We start from the raw sequence: 11,739 nt of genomic DNA on the forward strand, positions 1-11,739 counted from the left end.
AAAAAAAGCCCTTTCAAAGGGCTTGGGGAGGGAGCGGGGCTGCGGGGGCCTGCAACCAGCGCCATGCCCTCTGTTTGAAGCCAGTGCCTCTGATGGTAACTTTTGCTGCGTGTTCGAACGCCTTTTTTAAAATTTTTTTGGTCCTCAGAAGCGTTTATCGATGATAGCTTATTCTGCCCTTGGCCGAATATTTTTCTTGAATAGGTGGGTAAACAAAAGGGTCAATCAGTAGGTAGATTAAAAAAAAAAATTTAAAAAAAGCCTTGAGAGAGAACCTGAAAGCACGTGAAATCCTAATTGTTAGGTGTAACACGTTTCTGGCTCGTTCTTGGGTAGAAAAATGCTGCTGATAAACTCAGTGTAGAAAAACATCAAGGCCTTTGGAATATTTCTGTAAGTAATCAGTTGTGTATTTTGCTTACTCAAGGAAGTGGTTTTGTCATAGCTACAGTTAAAGTAAATGCTTTAAATGGTGTTTTATAGTGGGAGAAGAAGGGAAATTTTGGACAGTTTAAGGTGCGTGGAAGTCCTAGCTCTTCAGCTGGGAACAGGGGGGAAAAAAAAAGAAAAGAAAGGGGAGCACGATGCCTGAGCTGATGGCAGGGGTTTTCACATCTAGGGCTGGAGTGGATACTTGCTAATCCTTCATGAGTTAATTTTAACTGGGGGAAGTGCATGGTTATGTTAATGTTAAAGTAAAAATAGTTGATCAAATGTAGTCTGTGGAAAAAGTAAGCTCACCCAAGGTATTAAACTCTTGGGGGGGGGGGGAAGAAGGCGGGGGGAGCTTGAGCTCTGGCCATTTCCTCCCAATTCAAGTGAAATATAATTTTATCACAGTTGGGGAAAAAAAAAAAGTCACATTGCTCAGATGAGTGGTAGACCAGCAGCGCCCTTTTTGAAATCCCATCAAACCAGACTTATTTCACTCCTCTTTTACTGGTTCCCTTAAAAAAGAAAAATTAATTCGAGCTGTGTGGATTTTATCAGCCTTCCTTGTCGATGACCGCCTTGTCCTACACAATAGTGGATTTTTTCCATCCATTTGCCAGTGATTCAATCTAACCCCCCTGCTGGGTTTACTGCATTCTTCTAACTTATTGGATAACTAGATGCTGAGAGATAACATTCCTGAAATTCGGGGGTGGGGAGATAAAAAAAACAGTAGAAGTCCTATCCCTGGGAAGCCTTTGGAGAGGGTTAAATGAAGTGCACAAGCGATTGTTGTGGCAGGGTTCTCCGCTCCTCGGTAAATCCTCGTACAGTATGTGGACAGAGCTGCACGGGGAGGGTTCTTTGCAGAGAAACCCCACGATTTCGGACCGTTAAGTTCATGTCAGTGAGAACTGCTGCGGGGGGAGGGCAGGGCAGGGCGGCACGGGGCTTGGGGTAAATGAGGTGCTCTGATTGCAGGCGCTCGCTGCTCCTTCGAGCCTGGGGAGAGGATGTAGCTAGAAATCAAGATGAAGAGTTTCAGAGAAGCTCTTGGGGATTTTTTTAAAGAAACAGTAAATCGCTCCTTTATTATTCCGGCTACTACACAATAACCAAGCATCCTGCTTCTACTGACTGTATCTTAAAAAAACCAAACCTTTTTGAGATGGAGAAAGCTATTGCACTCTTTCTAAGGTAGAAGGGAAAGCAAGGCATAACTGTTCCCTACTTGTCATGAAGCAAGTCGGTACAAGCTGGGAATTGAAATTTATTTGGAGTTCTGAGCTAGTGCCTTACTGTCAGACAGAGGAGCTGGAAACTCAGATGTGTGACAGTGGCAGCGAGGGCAGGCAGGGGCAGGGCTGCTAACCTGCCTGCTGCTGCCGAACACAGGTGCCTTCAGTTTACTGGAGTCCCTTCCTCTGAGGTGGTGCTTAGGACCAGAGAAGTTACCTCTGGAGCTCCTCAGAATTATGAGCATGGGCTGTGCTGGAGTTTGGAAAAAGGGGGCTTTGAATTTAGCGCGGTCCTATCGGTGGAAAAAAATTGAAGGAACTATCAGTGGAAGGGAGATAAATGATCGTATGCTTTGAAGCAGTTAAAGTTTGAGGACTTGTCTAGACATAGTTATCCTTGAATATCTCCTTGGGGGTGGGCAACAACAGTCTTTCATGCAGGCGTTTCTACTCCACTTGTAACATTTTCCATGGGCACTGCGGAGGTGCAAACTGCAGCGTGAAATGCATGTGCTCACGGAGGAGAGACTGTGGAAGAAAGAGCTTTGTGCTTTCTAAAGTAAAACCTAAGGTTATTTTGGAATGTGGGGAAACTGTATAGTTGGGCCTGGGAGATTAGACTGTTAAAGCCCTAAATGCTAAAGGATTTGGAAAAGAGGTTTTGATGTTTTAGCTTATTTTGTGAAATACCTGCTGGATGGATGGATGGAAATAGTTAGGAAAGTAGTCAAGTAAAGACCTCGAGTCAGCGTACAGAGTAGTTATGGAGGCTTCTTGTCTCTTTTTTTCAACACCAGTCCTTTCTTTCCCATTATATCTACTCAGACTTTTGCAAAGATGAGTTCAAAAACATCCATTCTTGACCTCAGTTGACCCTATTTGTTGACTGAGTTCTGAATCGTGTGCTACTTGTACTTGTTTGCAGACTAGGTATCTGTATATTTTTCCATAGAGTTAAATCAACTTTAGAGGCACCGATTTAATGATATTTGGGCTGGGAAATGTATGCTAAAACTATGCTTTTACTTGATTCCTTCACTTGTGGAAGTTGTTTGGGCTACCGGGGGGCAGGGAAAGTATTTAATTCTCCCTGTTTAGATATGAGGGATGCAAACAGTTTTGATCATAGCTGTGCTGAGAACACCTTTCCTCCCTGTTCAAGGACTTGTAACCCTGAAGTGGACGTGATTAACAGAATTGCATACATATAGATTGGGATTTATTGCTTTGCTGACTATACCACAACAGGCCTCTGATACTTGCGGTTTTTAATTGATCTAGCCGGTTTTTAAGAAAAAACTTTAATGTGCACTTTCTGACACTCAACATTAAACAGATGAAGTTTGAATATACATATAATACCCTTGTTAACCTAACAAATGTCAAGGTTTGCAATATCCTCCCTTACAGAAGGATTTTATGCTACCCTGAAACAGTAAGTCAAGGTGGTACTTGAGTTGTTGCTTGGACATGCTTCCCCTGCACCCTGCCATGTACAGGATATACACGTGTATCAGACGTGTGGTTCAGTTACACTTTTAAAATGAAAGCCACAAATAGCTCCTGTGCTTGCAGACTCTACAGTTCCCCTTGTAAAATGGTGTGGGCTAGTAAGATGGAACCGGAGCTGAGCCCCGAGGAGAATTACTGGAGATGCAAGACCTGAATAGAAGAGATCTCGTAATAGAAATTCTCCATTGTGGGTGAGGTCTGTAGTGTGCCTTGCTGGGTGCGTGGGAGGTGAAGTACTTGGTTACTGCACCCTTGGCACCCATCAAAATTGGACCAATTAATATGAATTACAGGATGCTTCACCTGATGGGGGCTGTAATACATCTGCAGTCCTTCCTGCTTCCCTCTCAGCTGTGAGAGCCTCAAGTTTTACCTCCTAAACACTCCTGCCTCCCGTGCCCCGAATGCTTGCCCACCTCGAGCCGGGCACAAGTTTGTTGTTTGAAGGATGGCTAGACTGAGCAAAAACATCCTGTTTTGGTTTAGAATCTCTCTTAACCTCTCTTCCCGTTCTGACATTTCCCTGAATGCTATTTTTTTTTGTCCGCGTGCAAATTATGCTCACTCTAATCTGTGGGGCACGGGTGGAGGAAGGGCAGGAGTGGACTTGCAGACCAGCTTTGCTTTCCCTCCCCCTCCCAAAAAGCGGGTGCGTTGCGGATGCAGCTAAACAGGGTGTCCCGAGCAGGTCTGCAATGACTTTGCGTGTTTTGCAAGGAGGACCTGTTGCTTCACTGTCTAATAATCTATCCTCAGTATCAATGTAGGCTCATACCTCTGTGTGGGGTTCTGTAAGTTAATCTTTTCTTTACTACTGAGGCTTTTTAGAGGTTGGGGTTTTATGTGAGCGTGCTTTTGAAGTATTTAAAAGCTAATATTGGACTTACTTTTGCTTTTGTCAGCCCTCTTCGGTAGTAATTACTTCCATAATGGCGGAGTGAATGTTGTTTAATAGATCAGTGTACAATTAAGAGCTGCTCTGAAGTTCCTGTGTTAACAGTCTTACATGAATTTCTGAGAGACAGTTAACAGAGAACTATAAACTGAAGTAGAAAGAAAAAAATAAGCCAATGTGATGTTTTGCTCAGCGTTATGATGCTTTCTCTGTCTTCTTGGGTCGTGTTCCTTTTAAGCTGTTTTTGTTTTGCGGGCACTGTTCCCTTTTTACCTGTGTAAAGGGATTTGCGATAAACCTCTTTCCATTGAGCCTTGTGTGAGACTCCTTTTATATTTATGGAAAACAGAACTGAAATGCACATTTCTTTGGGGCTGCAAATGAATTGGCACCAAAACAAAGAGCAGGACTTCAGATCGATCTGTAAGCTTGATTCCAGTGTCTTGTATCTTTAACTTGCAGTTCAGGTGAAGTGGGTGATCTTAAGAATAGGAAATACTCAGTCTAAATCTAGCTATTAATAATCTGACTTTCTTTTATTTTAAGGGAGTCCACAAGACGTCCCAGGTGACGGAGATGGTGAAATGAGTTCCAAAAGGTGCCGCACGGAGGAAACTAAAATCTGTGAGAAATGCTGTGCAGAATTCTTTGATCTCTCTGAATTCCTTGAGCATAAGAAAAATTGCACTAAAAATCCACCTGTTCTAATCATGAATGACAGTGAGGGAACAGTACCCCCGGAAAGCTTCTCTGAAGCTTCTCTAGGGAGCTTTCCAAGTGATCGAATGGATAGCAGGACACGCAAGGACATTCAGGCAAAGGGCTGCCCTGGCTCTATGGAAAAGAGAGAGGGAAAAATGGATGCTGAATCGGTAGGAGGAATGTACCTTAAAATAGAACCCCCCGTCACACCTGCGGTTCCTGGGCTAAGCTATCTACCAAAATCCAAAGTACCAAACACTAATGTGACTTTGCAGACGATACGCGGCACTAAAGTGGCTGTGAACCAGCGGACCTCCGATGCCATCTCTTCTTCAGCAGCCAGTTTTAATGCTATCCCCATGATCCTGGAGCAGCTCGTGTGTTTGCAGCAGCAGCAACTCCAGCAAATTCAGTTGACGGAGCAAATTCGCATTCAGATTGCCATGATGGCTCCCCATGCCCTGCATCCTTCTATAGCAGCTGCTACTGATCCACTAAAAGCTCTGGGCGCTCACATGTCTCAGCAGCTGTCGGCTGCTGTTGCTTTAATCGGACAAAAAGCTGGAAGCCAGAGCCTATCACTGGAATCCTTGAAGCAAGGAAAACTACCTCATTCTAACACTGGTGTTGCGGCCGCCAGCTCGCTGGCTGCTGGGCTTTCCTCCTCCTTCCCCTTGAAGCCAGAGGCAAGCAGAAGCCTCCCCGGCTCCATTTCTCGGTTCCCGAATCCTTTGCTACCTCAGTCCTCCAACTCCGTCATCTTCCAGAATCCGCTTTCGGCCGTTTCTTCTGTAATAGATTCCTCAAAGAAGGGGAAGGGAAAACCCCCCAACATTAGCGTGTCTGAAAGCAAACCGAATGCAGAAGAGCCCTTCTTCAAACACAAGTGTAAATTCTGCGGCAAGGTCTTTGGCAATGACAGTGCCCTGCAGATTCACCTCCGTTCCCACACCGGTGAAAGACCCTACAAGTGTAACATTTGTGGTAACCGCTTTACAACCAAAGGAAACCTTAAAGTGCATTTTCAGCGTCACAAAGAGAAGTACCCCCACATAAAGATGAATCCGTACCCGGTTCCTGAGCACCTGGACAATGTTCCCACTAGCACTGGAATCCCGTATGGCATGTCTGTGCCATTGGACGAGTCTAACCTAATTGTGGATAGCAAACCTCTCCTCACAACTCTGCCTACCTCTGCGGCCACCAGTGCACCTCAGACCGTCTCCAACCTAGCTGGTATTAAGGAGTCTCTGCCTGGTACGTTCTCAAGTGACCTGCAGTCAAGGCCTTCTCCAGAAAGTGAGGGTGGCTCTTCCTCATCGGGGGTGGTCGGTCATGAATCGGGAACAGAGCAGAGCTTGAGTTCACCGCAAGCTACCTGCAGCGTGAGCATCTTCCATGTAAGTGGGTCAAACGAGCAAGGCTCAGAAACTTCAAAGCTTCAGCAGCTGGTTGAAAACATCGACAAATCCACTGCTGACCCCAACGAGTGCCTGATCTGTCACAGAGTGCTGAGCTGCCAGAGCTCGCTCAAAATGCATTATCGTACTCACACTGGAGAGAGGCCATTCAAGTGTAAGATCTGTGGCCGTGCCTTCTCCACTAAAGGGAACCTTAAAACTCATTATGGTGTCCACCGGGCCAATACTCCTTTGAAGATGCAACATTCGTGTCCTATTTGCCAGAAGAAGTTTACAAACGCAGTTGTGTTGCAGCAGCATATCCGCATGCATATGGGGGGACAAATACCCAATACACCAATGCCAGAAAACACCTGCGACAATACTGATGTGGATCCTACTGTGGCTGAGAAGAACGGAGACATCAGTCGCCCAGACGAGATTGTGGAAAGCATTGAGATAGAAGAGGACCTGGACTCTCAGGATGGCCCTAGGAGTTCTTCAAAACCTCCTACTCCCTACGATGCACAATCGGAATCGCCAGCCACGGCAGCCGCCTTCTCTGGTATTGCAGCGCTGGAGAATCAAATGAAGATCGTCAACTCCGCTTTGAACCTGCAGCGGCAAAGCAGCTTGAAGTCTAGTGACAATGGCTCAGCAGAAAGCGATGGCATGACAAACGATTCGTCTTCTGTGGCAGGAGATCCAGATTATCAGAACGGCAGGAGTCCTGCTGCCTCCGAGTCTGCATCGCTCCAGGCTCTGTCCCCAGCCAACAGCCAAGCTGAGAGCGTAAGGTCAAAGTCACCTAGCTTCAACAATCAAGAAGATACAGGCACAGGAAATAAATTGGAGGGTCCTGAGAACAATTCTGCAGAAATGGAAGGGGTCGTCGGGGCTTTGGATTTAACTTACGGCAATATTGGTCGAAAGGTCATTAAAGAAGAACCTGGGTTACACTTTGCAAATGGAGAATATGGTGAGTACTGTGAAATGCTGGCGGTAACTTGGGGTGGAGTAGCAGGACTGGAGGAAATCCATCTCTAAAATGACCAACAGGAGTCAGAACCTCCTCAGCTTTCCCCTCTTCCTTCTCCTCTATTAGGATAGGAGCATATGCCCTGTGAAGTTTTCCTGACTCAGTCAGACTCAAAATTCCAAGACCTAAGTGCTGTCATCTCCTGCAAGGGGTAGCATATAGGTCCTTAAAATAAATACAGGCTGTGCACTTACTATCTTTCATGGGCTCACCTGGTACCTCCCTATAGCTCTCTGAAGATCCATGTTTGTGTTTCATGGAAAACTGCTTAACCCAAGAATGTGACATTAAAACTCTGGAATCTTCTGTGGGGTTTTTGAGCTCTTTAGCATTGATGCTCATGTTGATCTCAATTTGACCTTAAAGTGAGACTTTCTAACTCCTAAGCTCGCCAACAAAAATAGGGATGAACTGATTTCTTTTGGAGCACCCTAGCAAGTGTAATAGCAGCCCTACCATGTGCCTTTGGAGGGCTTTGCAGGCACGCTCTTCAGGTACGTGGAGCTCCAAAGGCAGGGCCTCCGGTATCTCAGCCAGACTTAAGCTTGGAAGCAGAAGGAGGTTGCGATAAACGTTATCTGTGCTTTCTTTCCAGGTCGAAGTAGTATTCCAGCTGCTTTTGTTAGAGCCCCACCAGCCCTCATAAAAATGGAGATGCCCAGCGAGCGTCCCATTAGCACTAGCCATTTCATTGGCCCACCAGCTCTCTCCCCTGGTGTTGCCCCTCTCCTCGTGCCACGACCGAAATTCTGCCGTCCCGCCAAACAGCATATCTGCACTACATGTGGGAAGAACTTCTCCTCTGCCAGCGCCCTTCAGATTCATGAACGGACCCATACTGGTGAAAAGCCATTTGCCTGCACCATCTGTGGGAGAGCCTTTACAACAAAAGGAAACCTGAAGGTAAGTCATCTCTTATGTTGTGATCCTCTTTGTCCGGCAAAGTCATACCAGAGAGGGAAAGGCTATTGCTAGTATTTGCCCTGCCTTTGGGGACAACTTTGATTTTCTTTTAGTTCCTCAAATGGTTACCTTTGACTTTTGTCTCTCCTTCCTGAGTTTCTTCACACAACTTGCTAAACAGTGCACTGAGGTCACCTGCAGAAGTCTTTGCTACTGTCCTTGACTTTCCTTTTTGGATGGTGGGGAAGGCTTAGCCCTTACTAAGCTGATTGCTTTATTTTCATTTGGATTTGGATGTGTCAAGACACAAACATTTCATAGACTGAATGCTACAAAATGATGTCTACAGAATGCATGCATTACACTGCGCTGCTTGAAACACCACGCAGGATGAGGAGGGATAAAACAGACGATAATCCTGAGATGGCACAAAGTACTTGGGGATTGTGTTTAAGCACTTGCTGAAGAAGTGCTCCAAGTCTATCCTTATTGTCAGATTAATCCATTTGCCCTGTAAGGGACTTGCAGCTCCCTCACACAGGCTTCTCGCTTCCCATGAGAACCTCTTCAGGCTCTTCAGCCCTGTTGCGCAAGTGCTGATGGGGAGAGAAAATACTCTGCAGTTTGTGAACAGTCACTTGCTGGAAGCACTAGCAGTATGTTTGTGGTGTGGAAGATTTTAGCTTAGGTGTAACCTCTCTTCCAAATTCCTTGGTGAAGTTGGTGGGTTTGGTTTTCTGGTTTTGGGGGGTTTTTTTTTTGCATTAACTAATGTTTTTTTTAATGTAGTCTGTTCACAGCAAATAATACGGCTTTTATTTTTTGGCGGGGGTGAGGGGCATCTTTGCCAACACCACAGTAAGTGTAAAAACACAGTCCTACAAGCACTTCAGCAGTAAACTCTAGAGAGCCATGGTGATGTCTGGCAGTAGAATGACTGCATCTTACACATGCCAGAAAGAGAACAGACAAGAACTAGCCATCTTAAATACTTACCTGAATGCAAATGGACCATACATGACTTCTTTTGAGCAACTTGGGTGTAAGCAAAGTAGAACTTGGGTATACAATAAAAGAACTGCAGTATTAACGATTCTCTTTACTTTTTTCCCCTCTGGAAGGTCCATGTAGGAACTCACATGTGGAATAACTCTGCCAGGCGGGGAAGGCGGCTTTCAATTGATAACCCCATGGCTCTGCTGGGGAATGATCCCAAGAAGGTATCTGAAATGTTTCCAAAGGATATAATGCCTCCTTCAGTGAGCATTGACCCCACAGTATGGAATCAGTATGCAGCGGTACTCAGCAATGGCATAGCGATGAAGACTAACGAGATCTCGGTGATCCAGAGCGGTGGCTTACCTACCCTTCCAGTCACCATTGGGGGTGGTTCGGCAATAAATACTGCTACAGTCTCCAAAATAGATGGGACCCAGTCTGGGACTGGTTCTGATACGGAGAAGGCCAGTGGTGCTGCTGCAGACAATGTGCCAAAACACCAATTCCCTCACTTCATGGAGGAGAACAAAATTGCTGTTAGCTAAAAACTCTAGTGAAGTTGACGTACAGAAAGAACAAATATATATATACACAAACATATATTTTTAAGAGATTCCACTTCAGCCTCCTATTTTCCTATTGATGTGCAAATGATTTTATGGTTGTCTTTGTAAGAGTTGCCCAGAGTACAATCATGATATTGCTTTGCAAATAGTAAATAATAAAGAATAGGATTTCCTTCTATTTGGAAAGATGCGGGTCTTGCAAAGTAGTTCTTACGTGTGACTTTAATGTGTACAGCCTTACAGAAGTTTCTACAACTTGAAATTCCAAAGGTTAGAATATTTACCTCTTTGTTTAGAGTGAAATACTTGGGGGGGTTTGAATAGAGTGGAAACAACCTACTGTTGATGGAAAAGCTTCTATTTACTGATGAGAAATGAAAACTATTAATGCGGGTAAATATGCTAGAATGTCTGCCACCCTCTTAGAAATAGTTTTTCTGTTTGGATTTTTGGCTCTGTGTGGTTTCTGAATGTACTTTTTCCTATAATGGCTATCAAAACTACAAAAAAAATTTTTTTATTCCTTTTTTGCCTCAGAAGTTCTATGGAAAGAAAGTTGCTGTTTTTCTTTAATCACTGCTCCTAAGGAATTAATTTTCTGTATTGTTGGCTGCTGCTTATTTAATACTACTACTAGGACAGTCCTTCAAGTATAGTGCCAAACTCCTACTTCCAAAGATGTGCAGTTTTTCCTAGATGTTTTATTTCAATACCGAGAGCCCCAAACAAGCATGGGTGGGTATGTATATACTTTTTTTTTTTCCTCTCTTGAAAGGGAAGACTTGCCTTGGGAAGTCAGGTCTAAAAGCTCTGCAAGGAATCTCAGGTGACTGTTGCAATTAAGCATGGGAACTGGTTTCCTTAGCAAGAGACTTTTTTATTTTTATTTTTTTCATTTGGGTAATTTAGAAAATCAGTCTGTGTAAACCTGTATTTAAATATGAAGTATTCATGCTTAGGTTAAATGTTTTGTGGGTTTTTGGATGGCATTCCTACTCTGGTCATTAAGTTTCTTGGTGGTCTGTGAACTTGCATTCTACCAAAATGGTAATTAATGATCCATGTGTTTTGTATGAAGGTTGCTGGGATAGTCATCTGGATTCTAAGTTATCTACCTCATTTTTTTCCTTTTGTAGTTGTAGTGTCTATTTTTCTATTAATGACCACTGTAATGAACTGAGATTCAAGCAGATGCTTCCATGCACTATCTGAAACCAAAACCTGATGTATTAGTGGAAGCACCTGAAGACTTACTGGACTGACCTTTCACTATTCCTCTAATGTCTGCTGGAACTGTATGTGTAATGGGATCTAAACCAGATTGGAAGGTGAGCATTTGGTATGGAAGGACTGAACGACGGAAGGAAGTCTAGTTGTTGACTGCAGGAAATCTTCAAGTCCAGTCTCCGTTGTGGAAGGCCCCAAAAATGCAGATTACCAAAAGTTTGTGTAATGTTGTTGCACCTGATTCTTGCTTATGATCTCTGTATGCCGAGTTGTGCCTTTCCTGCTGGACTTGTAAGTAAGAACATACCAGTACCTGTTTACACTGTAAAATGGATATTGTTACATAGACCATGCAAAAGGCATCCCAATTGTCAAGTTTCTGCATTGTGAATGTATAACTTTTAAGAACTCTGTAGTTTTGAGTATCTACTGATGCGTTTCTGTTGACATTTTGAGAATAAATTTTGGGATGGCTTTTTCACACTTAGTGCTTACATTTTTCTGGCAAAGCATTTGTCTCCAGAAGAGCAAGTTCAATAGGCAGCATCCTGTCTCACTCCGTGGCTTTTTAAATCTGTGATCTAGGGTTGTGCTTTAGTTTGTTACTTAAAACAACAGAAACGAGGTAGCAGTGGAGGAGTCTCTAGATCAGTTTCTTGGGAACAGTTGGGGTTTGATAGAGGGATTGATACTTGCCAGGGATGTTGATTCCCACACTAGAATAGAATGACAGTAATACACGCAGTAATTCCTGTACTGTGATCACCCTAGAAAGGGGAAGGAATACTAAGTTTATCAAATTGCCAGTGCCTGAAGATGCTGGCTG

General features: G+C 44.1%; 1 protein-coding gene across 1 annotated transcript in view; it reads left to right on the top strand.

Moving 5' to 3' along the window:
* The window catches only part of SALL4 (spalt-like transcription factor 4), a 15,038-nt gene extending 3,642 nt beyond the window's left edge, over positions 1–11,396 (top strand). Inside the window, exons 2-4 of the mRNA XM_010569626.1 lie at positions 4,624–7,158; positions 7,814–8,121; positions 9,243–11,396. Of these exons, the coding sequence (XP_010567928.1) occupies positions 4,624–7,158; positions 7,814–8,121; positions 9,243–9,665 (3,266 nt within the window). The 3' untranslated portion in view covers positions 9,666–11,396. The remainder of the gene's footprint in view (positions 1–4,623; positions 7,159–7,813; positions 8,122–9,242) is intronic.
* Positions 11,397–11,739: the final 343 nt, after the last annotated feature.

Source organism: Haliaeetus leucocephalus, unplaced genomic scaffold (assembly GCF_000737465.1).
Source record: "Haliaeetus leucocephalus isolate CR32 unplaced genomic scaffold, Haliaeetus_leucocephalus-4.0 Scaffold273, whole genome shotgun sequence".
In the NCBI taxonomy this organism is placed as follows: Eukaryota; Metazoa; Chordata; class Aves; order Accipitriformes; family Accipitridae; genus Haliaeetus; species Haliaeetus leucocephalus.